Raw genomic sequence first — 23,323 nt, 5'->3', positions numbered from 1 at the left:
TTTAAACATTTTGCCTTAAATGTTCTGAATGGTCTGCAGATGTTCCTCTGAAAGGACACCACGCCCATTTGACCCCTAATGATTGGCAAATGACAGTCAGTTGCATCCAATCCTCCATTGCTAACTATTGCACATTTGACAGTGATTGGGTGAGATGCACGAGAATGCAACCACATTAAGAGCAACGACTGGACCAAACCGGCCCGACTCGCCGCTTACGCGATCACTTGGGTTTCATCGACTTCACGCGTTTCACTTACCGAACGAAGTGTACAATGAAGATTTTATGAAAGCTCTCAGATTTTCAAGCGAGAGGCTTATGTTCACAGCCTTTAAACTTCAGAGCAACCTGTCTTCACAGATTACACACACACACACACACACACACACACACGCACGCACGCACACACACAGAGAGACAAACACACACACACACAGAGACATATAGACAAAGAACCCTTTACTCCCAAGTTTTTCCTTTCCACCCTGTCGCATCCCACATTCTGAACCGAGGCCCCCCGTCCGACAGAACGAGAGCGAGGACAGGGTTGACTCTCGAGGAAGGAGCGGCTCAGTTAGTCTCGTAAGAGGAGAGCAAGGCCGCGTCCACGGGTTCCATGCAGGAGGGACACGTGAAGGAGCGCATGAGCCACGCGTCGATGCAGTCCACATGATAGATGTGCAGGCACGGAAGGAACCGGATGGGGTCTCCATATTCAAAGTCGTTCATGCATATCACACACCTGGAAGCAAAGGAGCAAAACAAACAAACAAACAAAGAAAAAGAACAAAAACCAAAGATATTGTGAGATATCATCTCTGTGTTGATCATAGAGGATGTTGCTAAAAATACCTGGGCAGCTGGTTAGTGAATTAATTTATGACACCCAGCTGAGGAATGTGTCCAACAAGGTTGACGGCACTCACTGCCAAGCAAAGTACTGAATGACTAAAGACAAATGTCACACGAGGCAGGGGAGTGAGAGTCACCCTGTCATGCGGTCCTGCTACTAGCACTGGCTGTAGAAATTTACGTCTTAGTGGTAAATTAAACAGAGTCAAGAATAGGCAGAAGGCATAGTGACAAAAAGAGAGATGGGATACTATGATTCTCAGGGCTGTAACTGTTGGCCAAGAAGAAGATTTCTTTCATTTTAGTGAAACTGAACATTTTGTTGGCTCTTCTGCAAAACATACGGTCCTCAGTAACCTCAGCCCTGACACTTGAATCCAAACCTCAAGAAGTTCAGTCTGGCAGTTTGAGCTAAAATTATCTGCTGTCTGTTTCAGTTTGTTCTCTGTGTATAAAGTTCTCGTGTTCACTCTGTGACATCATCATACATGACTTTATAATTATCTGTGTCAGGCACTTGGATTTAACCTATGACATCGTAGTACTCTGGTATGATGCAATATCCTGTGTTTAAAGTTCCATCGCTCCTTCTATGACATCACAACTTTCTGCATCACATAGTTCCCTTTTTAAGGTGAAACATCCTTGCTCTTTAAACAACAGCGCTGCGTTCTTCGAAAGCATATGTGCCCGGAGCGGTCACTCACTCTTTGATCTTCTTATCGGAGGGCTCAGATCCGGGGTCAAAGATGCCGCGGGGGAGGTGCTGGATCAGACCGATCCTCTGTGCAATGCGCACCTGCTCCTCCTCCGTGAGCTGCGTGGCCAGGCGGGGCTGACTGGGCGTGGGGTGAAACACTGGCACCTGGGCACGCTCCTGAGACGACAAACAAAAAGACAACTGGTTAAGAAACAGTAGACTAATACATTCAAATTTCAGTTTAGAGACACTAAAACGTCATTTTTGTAAGGAATTTTTTGACGTAACTCAGAGCATCTTCATGTTGTATTATAAGAGATCCGGAAACCGAATCCTCCAAAGGTTTTCAATGGAGGATTCTCACGTGAAACCATTTAGACTGAAAAAATTTACTTAAGTTTGTAGGTAACACAGTTTTATTATAGATAATACGTCCTCACTTGAGAACTGGAATGAGTATAAGTGAAGGTTACGTGTAGCGGGGTATGGGTTTGAAATGGTCATTACCCATGTTTTAACCATTTATTTGATCAATCAAATAATGCTCCAAGCCCAGACTGCAGCTTTTTGATGCAGTTAAAACGTTATCATATGCTGATTTCAGAGTGGCCTATGGCTGGAAGCACACAGATATGCCTATGTACTCACACACACACACAGAGAGCAGAAAAATGTGCTCAGGAGGGTATGCAAGCTTGTGAAGAAAGTGATAGCAGAGTCCATTAATTTCCATAGTGCTAAATGCAGACGAGCAAGTGTGCACAGCAATACGATAACGCTTTGAACTTTATCTGGAACAAAAAAAAGCTTATATAGCTGCAGATGTTTGTATAGTTCTGCACTTTTCACATCGAAATAACCCGTGTAAGCAATTTAATTTGATGCACCCCACTTATGTGTTGTCAAAACGTTGCAAATACGAACTACTCTTTGGACACTGGTGGTGTTAAATACCTCTACTCGAGTGTTTTAAGATAAGTTTGCATGAGACTGCTGTTACGAATCCTCGGGGTGGACTGGAACCCTGTGCCCTGTGCGCACCTGATACGGCGGTGGTGGCTCTCCAGGGAGACTGGCTCCTTCTGACTCGTTTAGCAGGGACAAGTCATCGGCGCCTTGAGAAGACAGACAATTCCCCATTGGACTGGCTTTTAAAAAAAAATCGACCAAATATATCGCCAGAATATCACAAGATACCGGCAAACGAACGTTTTAAATGTCTATTTAGATCTCTGTGTCTTTGGAACAGTTAGCTTTCCGATCTGTCTTAGTTGGAAAAAAACAAAAACTGCTCGAGTTGTGTTTCGCAAAACGAAGAAATGATGCAATATATTTTACTGCGGAATATGTCGCATTTGGCGAACCCTTTGTATATTAATAGCATACTATGACTGTCATATATAAGACGCGCCGTGGCCTGGTTCACCAGCTGGCCAGTAATTTTAGGTGAGTCCTTTTGACGACTCCATCTCTCCTTTCGCTGTGTTTACAAACTGTTGGAACGGAAGTTATGACATTCTACGGCATTGTGGGAAATGTAGGTTAAGTACAAGACAATGGTGTAGGCACCAGATTGTGGCTGTAGATGGCAGTAAACACATTTTGTAACCTAGTTTCTACCGAGCTGCAGGAGAAGAAGACAGAAGATGACGGAAAGCACTTGATGAGACGTGTGTTATCTTGTTAGCGAAAGAACTACATTGCTAATCTGTCATTTCAAAAAGTGTACGTATATTTCTGCGAGTAAGACTGTGGCACTGGGGTGAAAGAGGATCTACTGCATCGGCGGCACCTTTCTGATCGCAAGAAAATGCAGATCACTCTGAAAACACTGCAACAACAAACCATTCAAATTGACATCGATGATGATCAAACGGTAAATGCTAGCAGTAGGCTCAAAGCATGGTTATGATGTGTTCCGAATCTTACGCACGTTTTAGGACAGTGAAATTAGCAAGCGTGCTGTAAACTTACAAGAGTTTGTCCTGACACTTATTATCCACAAGAAACATGAATTAGGAATAGTCCGTAGTTAAAGTATTCTCGCTAAATTGGCAAATTAGCTGCAGAATGACCAATCTAGATTAGCTAGTAGTTGGATTCCAACTCAGTTGCTGTTTGAAACTGTGAAAGGAATGTTGGAATAGTGGTAATTCACAATTATTAGTTAAGTTGTTTTATTTGGGAACAACACAATTATAACGCGTCGAGTTTTCATCAGTTTGTCACATTTAGCAATTGTGAGTGTTGTTTGGGTTTGTCTTTAACTTAAGTTTGTTTATTGTAACTGCTCGCCGTATTGATAAGAGGATTGCTTCAAGCCTTCCTACATATTTAGCCATTAGGCAGATGTGCGCTATACTGCTTCTTACCCGGGTGTGTGTTATATGTTGACAGAGTGTGTATGCCGATTATAGGATTGGTCTAAAGGATATGGAAGATTTCTGTCGTTCTTCATCTCTCTCTCTCGCTCTCTCTCTCTCTCGCTCTCTCACTTACTGATTTCAGGTGAAGGCACTGAAAGAAAAGATAGAGGCAGAAAAAGGGAGAGAGAGTTTTCCAGTATCTGGACAGAAGCTTATTTATGCTGGAAAAATCTTGCAAGATGACACACCCATCAAGGAGTACAAAATCGACGAGAAGAACTTTGTTGTTGTCATGGTATCAAAGGTAACGCGTGTGACACGGCTACCATTCAAAATTTACAGTCGGTTAGAAATTCCTAGACTCGGCACCCGGATGTGGCAAATCTCTCTCTTGATGTTTTTTCTCTTTCTCTTTCTATTTCTCTTTTCAAGACAAAACCTCCACCTGCATCTCCTTCAGAGCCGCCCCCCAAGACCCCAACTGCTACAGCATCCACCTCCTCTCCTTCCTGCCCCACCCCTGCTGCTGTCCCCATTCCACCAGATGACCCGCCAGCGACAGTCTCACCGACACAAAACCCTGATGAGTAAGTGTCCAGTACTGACTCACAAGGCGAGGTTTCCAGAATACGTAGAATGTCTGATGAGTACTTTATGTCAGTAATTCTGGGAGGGAATTCTGGAAGCACGGTGAATACGGTTTGGAGAAACAGAGGTTATGTTTACTTTGAGATTGCTCAAACTGGAAACATTTCATGGAGTTTAAACAGTGGTAGAGCGCAGACGTAACTGAGCACAGCTGTCAAAATGAACTGATCTTAGAGCTCAGTTTTAAGTTTGAATTTGAAATCTACTGTTTGTGTGAGCAAACTGCTTTTTTTTTTTTTCCCCCTTCCAGTCAGAGCAGTCATGTCCCGTAAAGACAAATGTTTGTTTTTTTTGTTTTTTATTTTTAAATAAGACATGAAGGATCAAACTTCACTAAGATTAAAATGAAAATGTCAAGGTTTTTGCTTTAATCTGATGCGGGGGTTTTTTGGCTAACACTGCCTAGAGATTCTAGAGTGGATTTAGAATGTGTCGTTCCTGTGATGTGATACAGCCGTGGTTTTCCTCTGTCTGTCGTTAATCAGATCTGATCCAACCACAGCCGCCTCAGGGGAAGAGGCTTCATCGACACTGGGTGAGTAAAGACTCTACTCGACTTTGAGTCTGTTCAGTCTCAATACGCTACGCTCACTGTCTGGTCCACGGTTAACTGGTTCCAGCCTTCCCAGTTAAAGTTCAACTGTGGCAAATGCTCAGGTGTGGGAGATCTAGTCACGTTTTATACTCTCGTGCTGTTGAATCATTTTTATTTGTGTACCTTTTGCGGTGCATAAGCATAAAGAAGTAATGATACAATACCCATCTTTTCTTTTTCCGTATTGTGTGCGTATGTTTGTGTCTGTTTGTCTGTCTGTCTGTATGTATGTAATGCTGGTTGGTGTGTGGCTGTGTGTCTACATACATATATTTATATATGTATATACTGTGTGTGTGTATATATATATATGTATATATATATATATATATATATGTGTGTGTGTGTGTGTGTGTGTGTGTGTCTGTGTGTGTTGTATACTGCAGTAACAGGTCCTGAATATGAGAATATGCTGACTCAGATCATGTCTATGGGTTATGAGAAGGAGAAAGTGGTGGCTGCACTGAAGGCCAGTTATAATAACCCTCACCGGGCTGTGGAGTACCTTCTCAACGTGAGTATTTTTATTCGGGCATTCTCGACGGCCTGCTCACTTATTGACACAACATGCACACAGGCAGCATATACAGACTCATACAGTGCAGTTACGGTAATGGCTTTAAACAACAGCCACCATGTTCAGTAGTTTTAGGAATGGCTTTAAACAATAGCCAGTCAGCATCAGTTACACACACACACACACACACACACACAAATGTGTGTGTACGTATGTATGTATGTATGTATGTATGTATAAAATTGATGCTGATTGGCTGTTTTGGCAGTTGTTTAAAGCCATTATTATATGTATAGATATATGTAATCTATATGCGTCGTATTAACATGTATATATTCTCTCTGTAGATTGATGAATTGTTTGTTGTAATGGACATGTTAGTTATGCCTCATTATAAATTCTTTATCAGGGCATTCCTACAGTACCAGTTCAGGAGACGAGTCCAGCTTCAGGACACCAGTCAAGTACAGATTCACACACGGCAGAAGGTGAGCGTGTGTGTGTGTGTGTGTGTGTGAGATTGGTCTCAGAGGTAGCTTCTAACTAAGGTTTAATATTGTTTTTAAAGCTGTTTAGTTTTTGTCTGTCTGTATTGTGGCCCATGGTCAACTGTTGAATGGGGTTTTACGTTGTGTTTTTTTTAGATTTGAGCCAAGGCTGTTTACAAAGTAACCCAATCAGTGGAATAACCTTGTATCTTTATCTAATATCTAGCCTTTCACTCTCTCTTTTCTTCTCTCTCTCTTTCTCTCTCTCTCTCTCTCTCTCTCTCTCAGGTGAGAACCCTTTGGAGTTCCTGCGTTCCCAGCCTCAGTTCCAGAGTATGAGACAGGTGATCCAGCAGAACCCGTCCCTCCTGCCGGCTCTGCTGCAGCAGCTGGGCCGAGACAACCCGCAGCTCCTGCAGGTCAGTCCTCAGCGCCTCTCATCACACTCAGTGTCTCTTCTCTGTCTGTCCATGCAGTGCGGGGGGGCGAGGGGGGGCAGGGTCTGCCTGTCTGCCCGCCTGGCACTGGTTTGTGTTGTGCAGAGAAGGTCTTACAAAGGGGTGGGGTTATGGAAATGAGACGACACCGACTCGCGTGTTGTCATGGCAGCCCTTGAAGTTTCAGTGGCGTCTCTTGCAAAAAGGTTTTAAACTGACGTTAATGTGTCGTCCTCAACTTTATATTACTGGTTCTCACTATGTTCATTTTAAACCACTCTTTTAGTGTTCGGTTTTTTTTTTTTAACTCCTACAATGGTTTTCGCGTTTATATTTGTTTGTTTATTTGATGCTCTCATTCAAAATGATTACTGTTTATTTGTTTCGATGCTCATGTAGCTCTAGAACAGCCTCAGGGTTGAATGCCATGTTTGGGTCCAGACTGGTGGTTTGAACCGCCAGACCTCCAGTTACGAAACCACTTCAGTTTACCGCAACAGCATTAGCACTCTCACACTGCACACTGCACACTGTTCACACTGCAGTAGTACTGGGTAGGACTCTAGCTGTTCACACTGCAGTAGTACTGGGTAGGACTCTGGCTGTTCACACTGCAGTAGTACTGGGTAGGACTCTAGCTGTTCACACTGCAGTAGTACTGGGTAGGACTCTAGCTGTTCACACTGCAGTAGTACTGGGTAGGACTCTAGCTGTTCACACTGCAGTAGTACTGGGTAGGACTCTGGCTGTTCACACTGCAGTAGTACTGGGTAGGACTCTAGCTGTTCACACTGCAGTAGTACTGGGTAGGACTCTAGCTGTTCACACTGCAGTAGTACTGGGTAGCACTCTAGCTGTTCACACTGCAGTAGTACTGGGTAGGACTCTAGCTGTTCACACTGCAGTAGTACTGGGTAGGACTCTAGCTGTTCACACTGCAGTAGTACTGGGTAGCACTCTAGCTGTTCACACTGCAGTAGTACTGGGTAGCACTCTAGCTGTTCACACTGCAGTAGTACTGGGTAGCACTCTGGCTGTTCACACTGCAGTAGTACTGGGTAGGACTCTGGCTGTTCACACTGCAGTAGTACTGGGTAGGACTCTGGCTGTTCACACTGCAGTAGTACTGGGTAGGACTCTGGCTGTTCACACTGCAGTAGTACTGGGTAGGACTCTAGCTGTTCACACTGCAGTAGTACTGGGTAGGACTCTAGCTGTTCACACTGCAGTAGTACTGGGTAGGACTCTAGCTGTTCACACTGCAGTAGTACTGGGTAGCACTCTAGCTGTTCACACTGCAGTAGTACTGGGTAGGACTCTAGCTGTTCACACTGCAGTAGTACTGGGTAGGACTCTAGCTGTTCACACTGCAGTAGTACTGGGTAGCACTCTAGCTGTTCACACTGCAGTAGTACTGGGTAGGACTCTGGCTGTTCACACTGCAGTAGTACTGGGTAGGACTCTAGCTGTTCACACTGCAGTAGTACTGGGTAGGACTCTAGCTGTTCACACTGCAGTAGTACTGGGTAGGACTCTAGCTGTTCACACTGCAGTAGTACTGGGTAGCACTCTAGCTGTTCACACTGCAGTAGTACTGGGTAGGACTGTGTCTACACCCCACTGTCTTCATCTGACTTTGTCATTTTTAGACTGAATGACCAGTATCAGCCACACTGTGGATTTACTGGTTTGGCTTTTGCGCTGTGCAGGGCTGAACTGGACACTTTTCGTTGGCACTTGCCTAAAAAAAAAAAAGAGACCAAACGTATTAATCAATTAATTTTGTAATCATGATCAATGGCTCATTGATAATTATTTGGTGTTTATGCTGTTGGCAAAGACGCTGATGATTCAGTTGTGTGAGAGTCAGCCTGTGAAGGATGAGTTAGTTCCTGACTGGTCTCTCTGACTGGTCTCTCTGACTGGTTTAACTGTTCCTGACTGGTCTCTCTGACTGGTTTAACTGTCCCTGACCGGTCTCTCTGAACTGGTTTAACTGTCCCTGACTGGTCTCTCTGCCTGGTTTAACTGTTCCTGACTGGTCTCTCCGACTGGTCTCTAATTGGTTTAACTGTTCCTGACTGGTCTCTCCGACTGGTCCCTGACTGGTTTAACTGTTCCTGACTGGTCTCTCTGACTGGTTTAACTGTTCCTGACTGGTCTCTCTGATTGGTTTAACTGTTCCTGACTGGTCTCTCCGACTGGTCTCTCTGACTGGTTTAACTGTTCCTGACTGGTCTCTCTGACTGGTTTAACTGTTCCTGACTGGTCTCTCTGACTGGTTTAACTGTTCCTGACTGGTTTCTCTGACTGGTTTACCTGCTCATCCTGTGTTTGCACTGTGATCTCCAGCAAATCAGCCAGCACCAGGAACTCTTCATCCAGATGCTGAATGCTCCTGCAGAGGGAGGAGGAGGAGGGGGAGGAGGAGAGGACCAGGAGGCTCCTAACCTGGGAGCCATCGGCAATGAGGAGGCGCCTGTGAACTACATCCAGGTCACGCCGCAGGAGAAGGAGGCGATTGAGAGGGTGAGACAGAAGGTTGAATGGCCAGATATTAACTGTGTAATGTTCTGTTTTGCCTGTTGTATTTATTTACCCATTTGTCTGTCTTGCATATGTGGATGTACACTGTTTAACAAAAAACAAAAACACACAGTCCTACACAAATGAAATGATTGTTGTTGTGATTATGGGCGATAAAATGGATTTAGGATTCGCTAAAAAATAAAAATGACGAATTTTTTTTGTTTGTTTGTTTTCTGCTGGCATGTAACGAAGCTCAGAAATCCTTTAATTAAGTGTCTCTAACGATTTTTATGCTAATTAATGCTAAGTAATTACTTTTAATTAACTGTGACTCTCTCACTCCATCGCTGTCTGTCATCCTCTCTTTCTCTCCCTCTCCCTTCTCTCTCTCTCTCTCTCTCTCAGTTAAAAGCACTCGGGTTCCCAGAGGCCCTTGTCGTCCAGGCTTACTTTGCCTGTGAGAAGAACGAGAATTTGGCTGCCAACTTCCTTCTCAATCAAAACTTTGAGGACGAATGAAAGGCATGGAAATGCCCTTTAGTGCCCTCCCCCCCTCCCCCCACACACATGCGCTATGTCCCACAAGTTTTCACCATTATTAAACAAAAAAAAAAAAAGAAAAAATGGAAACAGATAAAAAAAAAATATATATATAAAGTTGATAAGTAAAGGGGAAAAGATTTAAAAAGAGGCGGGGGTGAGACGCCCTCTGTAGGGCGGAGCAGGGCCGGGAACAGGGAGGGGAATGGGACAAAATCAAAGTGTACACAGATTCCAATGGAATTGCAGCAGTGGGGTTGAATGGACTCATGCATGTTAGACTTAAAAGAATATTGCGTGTGTGTGTGTGTGTGTGTGTTTGGGTGTGCGTGTGCGTGTGTGTGCGTGTGCGTGTGTGTATTTGGCAAAGGTCCCACACAGTCTTTGACAAACACCACACACATTCAAAGCAAGAATTCTTGTATTGTGTTATTGTTAACATACGGGCTCTACAAAGGAACAAGAACAGGTTGTGTGTGTGTGTGTGTGTGTGTGTGTGTGTATGAAAGTGTGTATGTGGGCTTTGTTTTAGTGTTTGAAAATCATTAACATATGTTTAGGTAACAGAGAACTGAATACCCCCAGTGTTGTCCTATCCTAATTTATAGCACAAACGGATGCTACAGTGAGAGTTCAGGTCTAAGCATTTGCAATTAACTGTCTCTACAGCTTTCTGTACATCAGCAATTTGCATTTATCAGTAACTGACATATCAAACGAATGTCAAACAAATCTGGGAGAACTTTGTGTATCAGACGAAGTATTTATCTTGGGATTCATATCTTTACACGCAAGTGTTAAAAACAAGACCGCTGATCTAGGATCAGTTCAGTATACTGTTGGGGAGCTGATCCTAGATCAGTAGCTTAAACACTCAGATGTTTGATTGACATATGGGCCCAGGTAATGACAGGAAGGGCCACAGAACCGTGGGAGCAATGTGTCATAAAGTGACTATGTTCAGTTTGAGCGTATGTCTCCGTTTGAATAGGTCATGAGGTTTGTGAATCAACTTAGTGGGGAAAAAAAAACAAACAAACAAAAAAACCAACCAACAAGCTTGGTTTGAGTCAGTTACATTAACTGCATTTTATAAAATGTTCATCAAAAACGAAGCTTTCAAGTACTACATTTAATTCTGGTAATAAATAAATAAATCCCCTGAGTAGAAATGAAGTGAAATCAGAGTGAGTCTAAACAGGGTGTGCAGTTCACTTGAAGCTTTTGGAGAAAAGTAGGGAATTTTTTAGGAGCTTAACGATGAAAAACAACCGACAGCTGTTACACCGAACGAACGTTCCGCTCTGGGTTAGGAAATCGGAGTGAACAGATTTTACACCCCTGTTAAGAAACTTTTTTTTTCTTTTCTTTTCTTTTCTTTTCTTTTTTTTTTTTTTAAATCGTATATCTGTGCTTTGCTAATGTTGTGTTCTTTGTTAATGTATGCTAAGAATAAAACTAAGGATATATGACTGGCTCGGTGTGGTGTGGTGTCTTTGTTTTGTGTGTGTGTGTGTGTGTGTGTGTGTGTGTGCATTCACATCACTAGTTGAGTTAGAATGTACTATTTTTTTCTTTAGTTTGACCTCCCCTTCCAAGAAACTCATTCATTTTCAGTGTACTTGCTGACTTAGCGCAGCTGAAAGAGAATTTAGTGTGTGCGTGTGAAAAGAGAAATCGGGACGTTTTTTTTTTTTTTTACAGTCAAGAACATCATTTTATTCAATCAGGTGCTGCTCTTTACAAACTGCGTTTTTATTCATATTATGGAAAAAGAATCTGTAAATAACACATGCACATTGCCGCGGGCCCCAGGGTGTTCCATCTGACTCCCAGGCTCCAGTCTGAAGGTGCAGGACACAAAGGGTACCACTAGGGGGAGCTCAATTTACACATCACACAATACTATAGGTTTTGTGTCTGACACCAAAACCACTTTCAAAGGTAGTCTAGGGAAAGCAAAACTGACCGCTTGTTTAAAGAACTGCTCCGGTTAGGTGAGGGGAAGAGTGTTCTACTCCTTGCCTGCTGCTGGTGTGGGTTCAATTTTGATGTTTTGGTTAATAATATTGATCGGGAAAGAAGAGCTACGAAAACTGATCCTAGGTCAGACTGTAAACAGAACACTCTGCTAATCGGCCAGGTTTCTACACATAACCACAGCAGCTCTTCAGACAAAGGACAGATTTTGGCTTGACAGGCGCGCGGGCCCACCCTTTACTAAAGCACAAAACTCTCAACCTCAAACAACAACTAATTTAGAAAAACAAAAACAAAACAAAACAGAGGATAAGACAGTAGATTAGAGGCAGAAATTAACGAATACTATTTAATGTGGTTTGCCAGACACAAATTAAGTCTAGTCACAGACTAAATTTCACTATCAGTCTATACGATCCACTGTAAAACCTCCCTTTTTCTTTTAGCCCTGGACTAGCCGTGAATCCCAGTCTGTGCCCAGGAACACGGTCCTTGTCTTGTTTAGGATGGCTGTGGCTGCAAAGACCTGGCAATGAGATGAGTGCAATACTTAAACACCATCCCTTCAATCTTGGAAACGGAACCCAGGTTTTGAACCCTGTACTCTCCCACAACAATCTCAACTCAGCTTGTTGCTTTGTACCATCATCAAACAACTCAGCCTGTTGCTTTGTGACATCATCAAACAACTCAGCCTGTTGCTTTGTGACATCATCAGTTGAGGGTTCCGGTGGCTCCAAACTGGGAAACGATAATACTGACACTGGCTTAGTGAAATACTACGAACATAGAACACATCTGTTATAAGGTATGTTGCTAACAGGATACTTTCACATTTGGAATACATGTCTGGTCAATGTCTAATAATGTTTAACAGTGCTAAGACTAGTAATAACAGGGTTGTTGTGTTCTTTAGTATGTAATCTGGGAAACTGATGTTTGGATATGTAACTCAAAAGAAGTGCAATCAACAAAGTGGCATTGAAAACTGTCAGTAAGGTGCTTGGAGCTAGTATCAGCTGACAGTTAATTCAAATAGTTGGTTTTGAGCAACCACTTAATAGAAAATAAAAAGGTGCTTTTTTTTTCACGGGTCTAAGTTTCTCTCTTTAGGAAGCTTAAGGACCCTACCCTGATCGACATCAGTATCAAAGCGACTTCCAATTAAGTAAAAAAAAAAAAAAAAGAAAAGAAAAGAAAAAAAGAGACAAATAGAAATGAATAAATTAAACAAAGAAAAACAAACAAACAAAACACATTCTCTTGAGCTGTCCCCAGTGGCCCCCTGTCTCTCTGTGCACTGTCAGAAGAACCTGGAGGATCCTAATTACCCACCAAAATCAAACAGTGTGTTCCCACGAACCCAAATCCACCCCTCCCCAAGACAATAAAAACAACAACAACAACAACAACAGCAACAACAACAAAATACCCCATCCCACACAAACACACACATACTCAAACCGCCCTGCCACCCCCCCCCCCCCCACCCCCATACACATACACACGTGCACACACACGCCCACACATGCTCACACAGATAATAGTCCCTATCCCCAACCCCTGCCCACCCCCCCCCACCCCTCCTATTCCCCCAGAGCCCGCTGACGTTACTTGTTCACTTACATTAGCTGTTGAATGGAGAAGCTGGAGAGATTTTGTATGGTTTACATTGTGAAGCTTACAGACAAGGATAACATGTGAGCTAACTGCATTCCGCTCAAGGTAAAGGATCAGCTTTTTTTTTTTTTTTTTTGCTTTTTTTTTCCTCAACCCTTCCACCGAGAGAAGGGGGGAGAGATAGATAGATAGATAGATAGATAGATAGATAGATAGATAGATAGATAGATAGAGAGGGAAAAAGTTAGAGGGAAAGAGAGATTAAGAGAGCTAAAGACAGAGAGAGAAAGACAGTTACAAACTACATCAGTGCCTAAAAAGAGAGAAAAAGCAGACACACTGAGAGAGACAAGAGGAAGGTGGACGAGATAGATAGAAAGATAGAAAGAAAGAGAAAAGGAAAGCGAGAGAAGAACCAGATTTTTTTTTTTGCCTTTTTGACATTATTATTATCATTTCATTATTGAACAATATAAAGAACTAAATCACACCAAATTTTATTTTATTACTATATACTGTATATACGACTTGAAGAAAGGAATATAGTAGGAAGGTTAAGGATCTTTTTTCTTTTCTTTTTTCTTTTTTTTTCTTTCTTTTTTTTTTAAAGAAGGGCATTAAGAATTACAAGATGGAGTCTGTGAACAAAAGGCACTTTTAAGGAACAACCTTTAAATGCTTGGAAAGTACACTACGTCACAAAACACTGCTGGGGTCATTTACAAAGAGAAAAAAATGACAGAGGGGAGAGGGGGGGGGGCAAAGATGGGAAGAGGAGACTGGGCCCACTTCTCTGATTCTTTTTTTTTCCCTTTTACTTTTTACACCACTCAATTCAAAACACATTTTATTTTACTCCTAAAAAAAAAAATAACCTGTTTGCTCTGAGATTGGGAGACTAAGCTACTAGAAACTTCTACCAATATGTAATTCACATGACACACCTCCCAAACTGTCAAGGCAAAAAAAAAAAAATTCCATTATGATTATTATTATTTTTTTTTTTTTAAAAAACTACCACACATGGTACTACATGATCTGACAATTGGCTACTGATGATTCGTCCTCCAAAGACGGGGAAGACTTTTATCTTGTTTTCTCTCTCTCTCTGAATGGACTCATGAACGTGAATCATGAGATGAGATGGAAAATGCCCTCATATTGAGTGAAATGAGCGAAGCCTGCATATCTGTGGAGTAAACCTGTCGGACGTGTGAGTACATTGCTGTAGGGTCAGGTGACATTAACTGCCTAAGACGTAATCGTAAAAGACTGAATTTACTTCAGGGTTCTAAAGGTTGAAGTAAAATGCCTTTTGTCACAACCCGGGAAAAAAATTACAAACCACCCCCCCCCCCCAAAGTTAAATGTAAAAAGGAAGAGGAAGAGAGGAATAAAAATTTCTTTTTTTTTTTTTCCTACAACGTCATTTGTCTTGTGAAGCATTCTCTCTGTTTAGTATGTTTGCGTATAATAGTCTGAATGTACTTTATAGTAAGAGAAGCACCAGTTTTTTGTTTGTTTTTTTTTTTTCTTAGCAACACATATTTTTGTTTGACATTTTTGCAAAAAAAAAAAAAAAATTGTTCCTTCAGCCCTCCCATCCTAAACAAATGATTACAAATTGAACATTAAAAAAAAAAAAGAGATGACAAAGAAAGATAAAAACTTTTTTTTTTCCCCCGAAGAACTTATAAAGACTGGGATTTCTTTTCATGGCCCCCTGTGTTTAGAGTCCAGGAGCTTTTAGGACTTGAAACAAACATTTTTTTTCTTCTTTTTTTTTTTTTCTTTTCTCGTGACTTTCTTAAAAATTTCATACAGACAAACATAGATATCTACCCAATGCATTGCACATGGCTCAATCCACAAACATTTTTTAAACCTCAACAATAATACTACTGTCCAACAAAGAAAAACAAAAACAAAAACAAAAACAAAAAAACAGAAAATGCTTTCACCTTTTCTTTAATCCTACTGTCCTTTGAATTGATCTGAATTTTCATTTATTTTTGATTGACTGGTTTGTACGAACTTTTCTGTGATATCTGATGCTTTACAATGAAACACTGTGTGTGTATGTATGTGTATGTGTGTGTGTGTGTGTGTGTATGATTTTTTGTTTTTCCATTTACTATTTTTTTTTGTACAGACGACGCTGAGAGATGCTATACACTGACAAGGTCAAAGAGTTCAAAAAATAACTAGACTGCCACAAAGCTTACGTCACAGAAGTAAAACTATATGCTCATAAATATATATATATATATATATATTGTTTTGTTAGGATATGATATCTGTATATCTTACATATACGTGCTACAGTCACCCATATTATCTGTGTCTGGTTAAGCCAATGATTCCCATGCTATATAATGTCTTTTTTTTTTTTTCATTTTTCGTACTGTAGCTTATACATGGAGCAAAAGACCCTGAATTCATGTCAGACAGATTGCATAAAACAGAGCACAGAGGCACTTTTCAGAAGCGGGCGGGCGGGCAGGGAAAGGGAATCGTCAGTCGTGTGATAATATTTGTTTTTTTTTTTTTTCGTAGAGCTATGAGGCTACTGAAAAATCCCTGCAATGGAGCCAAAACTCTGGCAGTCCAGTTATTTTGAGAGGTCAGTGGTTATGAGTGTATATGAAGATGTAACAGGTGTTTAATGCCTTTGTTTTATGTGTTTGGTTGGTTGGTTGGTTGGTTGGTTGGTTGGTTGTATTTCGGCCAGATTCAGGTGCTCCTCAGCATGGTGGCAAACCCAACTGAGGGCTGTTTTTTTTTGTTGTTTTTTGTTTTTTTAATGTCTAACACATTTTGTTTTTTGAGACTTCCCTTTGTCTTTGAAATAGGGTGATATATGAACACTTTAGTGTGATGTTTACATGTGTCGATGTGTCTGCGTTATGAGTGAATGTCTATGGAAATGAGCTGTAATCGCTGACTCGACCAGGATGAGGCTGCGGTCTCATGACTGGTCTCATGACTGGGCAGTAATGAAAGGTGAACTGGTGAAGACGGGAGAAAAAAAAAAAAAGTGTGGCACAGAGAGGATATGAAGTCAGTGATGTAAAGAATGACTTCCTGTCCATGAGGGAGTGGTAAATGACAGTTTAATGTGATGGTTAATGAAGGGGGGGGGGGGGCATTCCTACTGTTACAAACCCAAATCTGGAGAAAATGCTGTATTGACTGGTGTGTGTGTGTGTGTGTGTGTGTGTGTGTGTGTGCATGTGCGTGTGAGTATGTGAAGCATTGTGTTTGATATAATGTTTGTCCTTCCTTAAACTGTAAGCTGCTATGATGTGAAGCCATGAAAAAATCCGAGAAAAATAATACACATGCAATGAAATAAGAGACAGCGTTGAAAAAAAATTAAAGAAAAAAAAATAATAATGGAATAAATCTAAAACCTGTTACAAAGCTAAAAACAAAACAGTCATGAGAAGCGTCTATAGCTGATAATGATGAGTGAAAAACGAAACCTCTGCAGAGGCAAAAAAAAAAAAAAAAAAAAGGCAAAAAAAAAATAGTGTGAAAGATCTTGAGAGATGATGTGGTAACACAGAAACTCTACAGTGGTGATATGCCCTCCTATGATGCATCATATAGCCATCATGGCTGCTTCATATGACATCATCGTTTTCCTCGAGTATTTGACTGTAGCAACTGAGCCTCTTGTTCTGCACATCTTCGGCTCATTGTGATCCTCCTATGATGGTTATAGTGCTGTAACGAAAGTGTTATAACACACAACGTAGTGTTATAACACCTTTATGAAAGGAAATCTATCACCACCTTTGAGTCTAGTGTTACCGCTGATGGTACTGATGCTAACGAGTTTCTGAGTGAAACTGAATGTCAGATGTTCTGCTACTGGTGTGTCTTGAGTGTGTGTGTGTGTGTGTGTGTGTAAGTGTGTGTGTGTGTGTGTGTGTGTGTGTGTGTGTGCCATATTGCTCCGTATATATGTGTGTGTATGTGTGTATGTGTGTATGTGTGTGCGTGTGTGTGCTGCTCACCCACAGAGAGAAAGAGAGAGAGAGAAAGAGCGAGAGAGAGAGAGAGAGAGAGAGAGAGAGAGAGAGAGAGAGAGAAAGAGAGAGAGAGAGAGCGAGAGAGAGAGCTATAACCACAAAGCCACTGGACCAGGCTGCCAATCTCCCATTTGCCTTGCTCAGCCACGGTTAAAAACCCTCATCCCCTCTTCCATTTCAACAGTGCATACAAGGCAGGGATAAAATTGCACGTTATTAGTGTTGTATAATACCTGTGGTTTATATGTTCATTTGATTTTGTGGCGATGTTTTTTTTTTTTTTTTAGTTCAGGATGTCACTCCTGAATGTAGCTTATTGCCTTTAGACGGGTAAACAGGGACAAGCCTTTTAGTGCAGGTGCCACAATATTAAATGAAGTCACCACAACTAGCCAATCAAAAATGGAGTTTCGCTGGGGGCTGAGCGAATCAGATTCAGGCAGCAGTGGTCCCGTTCTGTCCAATCAAACAAGTGGCTCTGGGCATGCTCAGACCCTTGGCACAAGAGGGTCAGTTCTGGGTGAATGCAACACGTGTAGATTAGAACAAAAATGCAATTCATGTCGTTCCTATTTCATGATTTTGATGTAAAGTCAAGAGATGTTTTTTTTTTTTTCGTTATTTACTTCTGAATGTGCTATGATTGGTTTCCCTGGCCATATCATGAAACAAGTAAACGAATAAAAACAAATGGAGGAGAAGGGGAATGGTCAGTTTTCAGGTTGCCTTGGTAACGTGTTGGCGGGAGATTTTTTTTTTTGTTTGTGTGTGTATGCGTGTGAGATGACTCCTCTTCCTGAATGGAATCACATCCATTCTCCTGTGGTTGTTTTTCCCTACTCTTCCATTTGGGCTGTCTCTTTTTTTTGTGTGTGGACTTTATTTGTCCCCACTGGGTCATTGCTGAAAGGTTTTCCTGGTTTGTCCACGTGTCTGATTTGAGTTGGGGGCTGGATAAACGATTACCTGATGACGGTCCATTTCTGTGTCTATGATTCCATTTTGTTTTTTTTGTTTTTTTTTTTTGTTTTTTTGTTTGTTTTTTTTAAATTTCATCGCAGAGTTGTAGCGGTGCGGGTATGCTTTCCAAAAGGTTTTGTCAGAGGAACCAAGACTGCAAGACATAAAAATGAGATAAAAGAACGACACATTAGTTCAGCAGGCAAAAACACAATAAAAGAGTTTTATGTCTGATGTGTCTAATGGTTGTATAACTGTAACTAGGCCTCACAAAGATCCAGTACACTCTCCCTCTCTCTCTCTCTCTCTGTCACACGCATACACACACACACACACACACACAACACAACACACCACAACACAACTTGAAAAGAGCAGTGTTCAAAATGATCATCTAAAAACAGACTCACTGATTGACTAATTGTGTTTTGGAACGTATGATGACTGTCGTGAAAAAATAATGATTAAACTCCTCAATTATCTCTCTCTCTCTTTCTCTTTCTCTCTCTCTCTCTCTTTTCTGTTTGGCGATGAAAAACTATCACTGGGCCAGTCAACAGAGGGCAGTACAGAGTACGTCGATTCAGAGCCCAGCATGGAGACCCTGCCAACTCATATACCACCCTGCCAAACGCTAACTTTTCATGCCAGCCAAGTCAACATCAGTGCTTTCAGTGCTGTGTTCCTTCATTAGAAATACCCTTCCTCCTAACAATGACTGTCAACAAAACAAACTCACTACTCACAGTTTTCAGTCCTGCTGAAAAAAACCCAAAACTTATTCAAATGAGAGTTTCTGATTTTAGTCCACCAGATAAAGGATGTTTAATTATGAAAAGTTTTGTAAAATTTAATGACTCTGTGCAAATTAAGTGGTTCTTTATGGTGGATGCCAGCCAAAAAAAAAAAAAAAGAAAAACACAATAACAACAACAAAAAAAACAGAAAACACATGAATCTTTCTGCTATTTCTTGGTCGTGCATCAACTTCCTCTCTCTCTCTCTCTCTCTCTCTCTCCCACTCCTCCTAATCCTGGCAGTAGTGACCACCCTCTTTCTTACCCCCCCCCCCCCAAGTTCATGTTCAACTGGCTATGACATCATGTCTGGTTGCTGGGGGCAACGAGACAGTTGGGACGTGACTTCTCTGTGGAGAGAGTCTAACACTCCCTCTCTCTCTCTCTTCTCTCTCTCTCTCTCTCTCTCCCTCTCTCTCTCTCTCTCTCTTAGCTGTGCTGCTCCTCAGGAGCCAGTAGAGTGCTCTTTAAGACAACTTTCACTCACTCAGGAAAACTTTCTCACCTTTAACATGTTAAAACTCTCAGACCACAGTTCAACTCATCCTGGTCTTGTAACTCATTCCAGAACAGTTTATAAAAAAAAAAAAAAAAAAATGGCCGACGTAACTCGGTGGGACTGACGCAAACCAGTTGTTTAAGGTTCGGATTAAATCAAAACAGCCAGAGGGAACTTTCTAGAACACTGACACAGGTTACGCTACATTTAGGCCAACGAGTGTGTTTTTGTTGAACGGAGGGAGAAAATATTAAGATCCGATTTAAAAAACAAAACAAAAAAAAAACTGTGTCTATTCTAATTAAGATCGGACCAATCGGATTGCCCAGGCTTTGGTCTAAAGACGTAGGTATGTATTTCCTCTGTGCGCTATTCTAATTAAACACAGCGAGGATTGGCGCTGCTCGTATATATTATGGGATGGTCGTTTGTCAAGTTTACGCCCATGGTTACACTCATTCTCTTTCGGCCGAACACGTTTTTCCCTCCGGCCACACTGCTCTGTGAGCTCTGGTTTAGCGCGCGTGGTTTCTGTTGCTGGAAAACGGTCTCTGAATAATTAGTGACTACGATGTGTTTGAGCGGCTCATGTGTGGCTGACCTTGTATGATGACAGATTAGTTTAAGAAGAATGGGTGAGTTTTTGAAAAGCTGCCATGCCTTCAGAGCAAAGGAAAACGTGTGTGTGTGTGTGTGTGTGTAAAAATGAGAGAGAGAGAGACAGAGAGAGAGAAAGAGCAGAGAGACTATAAGGACAGGGGGAATGCAGATTGCTTCCATGTGTTATGGGTAGTCTAAGCTGGCCTGACAGCGTTTGTGGTTGATCCTTAATAAGAAAAGTGCAGCTGGTAATGGGGGAGGCACCAGACAACACCACTCCAGCTGTGGGACTGGTCCCAAATCATCGCCTTCACAGAGAAGGGAGGGGGGGCTCTTAAATCAGGCTAAAGTGCCTATCCCCTCAAGGCTTACGGCCTACTGCTAACAATGGAGAACACAAGCACTCTGGCCAAATGACTAACTAACAATATTTACACAGCTCAGATGGAAGCAAGGACATGGGAGACTGCAGTATTCAGACTAGTGAAGATCAGGTAAAACTCCTCTTGGTTAAATGTTAGATTCATGATAATGCATCTGAATTTACTGGAATGCTCTCTTTTTTTCTTTTTTTTTTGTTAGTTGGCATCTACTCAGACAGCACTAGCAGGTCATCTTGTATTTTGAATTTGAACAGTTCTAGAACCAAAGACAGAGGCGTAAAGTTCTAGAGCACGGGTCTATACAGTCGAACTCCAAAATTTTAATGCGGGTTCCATAGAATTCTAATGAGTCATAATGTCAGTAACATTTGCTGGTGCTTGTATTCACAGAGGATTACATTCTCTAAGGACACTGATTGTCATCAGAGAGCACTGTTTTTTTTTTGCTCTGTAAATTCTCCTGAAGATGTTGATAATAAAAAACGGACATGCTCCATTAACACTCAACTGAAATGTCAAAACAGTTACACAGCTGAGTGAAAATCACAGAGGGTCCTATTCATTTTAATCAAGGGTGAATCAGACTCACGACTACATCAGTGCCAGCTCTCTTTCACTAACTTACATAACAATATTCAACAATACTCAGGCTGGGGAATATTTAGGACACAGGACTCCACAGGGCTAAATATAATTAAAGAGAAGCCGCAGTGAGAGTGAGTCAAAAATAAAGAGAGAGAGAGAGAGAGAGAGAGAGAGAGAGAGCCAGCAGAATGGAGTTTCTGAGGGACTGGAATTCAGAAACCTTTCAAATTCTCTTTGCATCTTTTGTGGGTAAAAAAACCAAAACGTACCTTAAAAAATAAGCAACAATTCTTTTGCTTTTGAAACAACCAGTTAAGTCTGAAAGCATTTCTCGACCTGCAGAGTTTGTACAGAGTGCTTCTCGGACGGTAAAGCAGGTGAGTGGTGTAGGGTGGTGTAAAGTGTGAGAGGAGGAAGAGGAGGAGGAGGAGGAAGAGGAGGAGGAGGAGGGAAGTGAGGGTAGTTAGATGTAAGAGTGTGAAAGTGTGAAAGTGAAGACAGAGACTGGGCTGTACCTGAGTCTGCTGGGGTATGTTCAGAAAGTTGTTGTCCCGTGCTCCGATGCTGACAAACCTGTTGGGAGCTGTGGAGCCTGTCGTGGAGTATGCTGCAGAGGGAACACACACACACACACACGCACGCACATGCGCGCACACACACGCACACGCACACGCACATGCACACGCACACATACACGCACGCGCACACATACATGCACACGCACACATTTACATGACAAAAAGGATTCAGACCCCGCATTCATGTATACATAGACACGCAAACACACACACACACATGAACAGCTGTCAGGTTACACATGAACAAAATCTATGATAAAAGTAGCTTTCTGTGGCATAATATTTGTTATCGCTGTTATTACAACGTAATAAAACTGAAGCCATGACAGCAGACCTGCGATTACAAAGAAATGATAGTATTACTCTTCACTGTGTTTATTGTGAATGGGGTGATTATTTTTACAGTTTTTGTCATTTTCTTTGGGAACACATTTTACAGACATGAGGCTGACCACACTGGGTCAGCATAACTAGTAGTACTAGTCATTCATCTAAACCGTGGTTCATAACATTGTGGAGCTAGTTGGTTTTGAGGTTTGTTTTCTATTGGCCGGTGAAATTTTATCACTAATCTACATGTGTCACTGAGGAAGAGGGAATTGTGCAGGTCCAATAAGCCAGTGCTGTGGTCTGGCTGAGAGATTTGTTTCAGACAGGTGAATGTTTTATTCAGATTTAATAGATTAAACAGTTGCCCTGATTTTTGCTCTTGGGGACACAGAAGTATGAATTAAATGACTAACAAATTGAGGGCAGTTGTACACAGTGGACTCCTGTACAAGATCTGATGGGTTTTCAGAGAGTGTTTGTGTGTGTGTGTGTGTGTGTGTGTGTGTGTGTGTGTGTGTGTGTGTGTGTGTGTGCGTGCGTGTGTGTGTGCATGCGTGCGTGCATGTGCGTGCGTGCGCGCGCGTGTGTGTGTGTGTGTGTGTGTGTGTGTTTGTTTGTGTGTGTGAGAGACGGAGAGAAAGAGATTAACAAAAACAAAGAGAGATAATGGATAGGAGGTGTGTGTGTGTGTGTGTGTGTGTGTGTGTGTGTGTGTGTACGTCTGCCAGAAATGTGAGCGTCTGTGTCTGAATTAATACGTATGGTGTGTAACCAGAAAAAGAAGACAGCAGAGAAAAAGAAGAATGGAAACATTTTCACAAGCAAAATGTGACAGCTATTAAAAAAAGAAAAAGAAAAGAAAAGAGAAGAAAAAAAGAAGATGAATAAAAGACAAAAACTGGATTTTTTGGGGGGCATATGTTTAAGAGAGAAATTAAAAAAAAAAAAAAAGAATCACGAATATTATAAATGAACAACAGTAGATGGACAGTAGAAGTGGGAAAAAAATAGGAGGATATTGAGTGAAAGGACAACAGGCATAAAAAATAACAAAGAGAGAACGGCCCTGGTGTTCCATCCAGTGCCCTCTGCAGATGTTGGCAGCGGATGCCCGTCCCGTTGCCCGACTCCACCAATACCCCCCCCCCCCCCCGCCCCAATTCAGTGTCACCATAGCGACCAAAGCACCCCCCCCCCCTCAGCGATCCAGCACTGCCCCCTCCCCAGACACACTCAGACACTCACTTTACTCCTTGCCGAGGTACCAATATTTTGGAAAAA

At 41.8% G+C, this 23,323-nt stretch overlaps 3 protein-coding genes across 12 annotated transcripts in view; 1 reads left to right on the top strand and 2 right to left on the bottom strand.

The window, feature by feature from the left end:
- Positions 1 to 502: 502 nt before the first annotated feature.
- rnf11a (ring finger protein 11a) lies at positions 503 to 2,944 on the bottom strand. The gene is made up of 3 exons (XM_030780593.1): positions 2,595 to 2,944; positions 1,561 to 1,730; positions 503 to 743 (listed from the first exon to the last, which is right to left on the bottom strand). Exons 1-3 carry the CDS (start codon positions 2,691 to 2,693, stop codon positions 572 to 574), a joined length of 441 nt encoding a protein of 146 aa, XP_030636453.1. The 5' UTR covers positions 2,694 to 2,944; the 3' UTR covers positions 503 to 571.
- Positions 2,945 to 3,213: 269 nt separating this feature from the next.
- Positions 3,214 to 11,130, top strand: rad23aa (RAD23 homolog A, nucleotide excision repair protein a). The gene is made up of 9 exons (XM_030780526.1): positions 3,214 to 3,429; positions 4,062 to 4,223; positions 4,352 to 4,506; positions 5,053 to 5,102; positions 5,549 to 5,676; positions 6,089 to 6,167; positions 6,456 to 6,586; positions 8,957 to 9,133; positions 9,539 to 11,130. The coding sequence occupies exons 1-9, from the start codon at positions 3,364 to 3,366 to the stop codon at positions 9,650 to 9,652; spliced, it is 1,062 nt and encodes a 353-aa protein (XP_030636386.1). The 5' UTR covers positions 3,214 to 3,363; the 3' UTR covers positions 9,653 to 11,130.
- A 6,467-nt stretch (positions 11,131 to 17,597) lies between these two features.
- The window catches only part of nfixa (nuclear factor I/Xa), a 110,722-nt gene continuing 104,996 nt past the window's right edge, over positions 17,598 to 23,323 (bottom strand). For all 10 annotated transcript variants that reach the window (XM_030779664.1, XM_030779662.1, XM_030779669.1 and 7 more), the window contains 2 exons: positions 21,650 to 21,741; positions 17,598 to 18,424 (listed from right to left, as the gene is read on the bottom strand). In XM_030779664.1, the coding sequence (XP_030635524.1) occupies positions 18,410 to 18,424; positions 21,650 to 21,741 (107 nt within the window). In that variant the 3' untranslated portion in view covers positions 17,598 to 18,409. The remainder of the gene's footprint in view (positions 18,425 to 21,649; positions 21,742 to 23,323) is intronic.

The sequence above is a fragment of the Chanos chanos genome, chromosome 7 (genome assembly GCF_902362185.1).
Source record: "Chanos chanos chromosome 7, fChaCha1.1, whole genome shotgun sequence".
Classification (NCBI taxonomy): Eukaryota; Metazoa; Chordata; class Actinopteri; order Gonorynchiformes; family Chanidae; genus Chanos; species Chanos chanos.
Note: the sequence above shows the minus strand (reverse complement) of the source record. Positions and strands in the feature narration are given on the sequence as shown.

Bases quoted from the DNA above. Each gene is read 5' to 3' on its own strand.
- rnf11a (XM_030780593.1), bottom strand. From the start codon at position 2,693: ATGGGGAATTGTCTGTCTTCTCAAGGCGCCGATGACTTGTCCCTGCTA. The intron at 1,731-2,594 runs GTGCGCACAGGG...TTGTCGTCTCAG, and splicing joins AGCCACCACCGCCGTATCAG to GAGCGTGCCCAGGTGCCAGT. The intron at 744-1,560 runs GTGAGTGACCGC...CTTTGCTTCCAG, and splicing joins TCCGATAAGAAGATCAAAGA to GTGTGTGATATGCATGAACG.
- rad23aa (XM_030780526.1), top strand. From the start codon at position 3,364: ATGCAGATCACTCTGAAAACACTGCAACAACAAACCATTCAAATTGAC. The intron at 5,677-6,088 runs GTGAGTATTTTT...ATTCTTTATCAG, and splicing joins CTGTGGAGTACCTTCTCAAC to GGCATTCCTACAGTACCAGT. The intron at 6,587-8,956 runs GTCAGTCCTCAG...TGTGATCTCCAG, and splicing joins ACAACCCGCAGCTCCTGCAG to CAAATCAGCCAGCACCAGGA.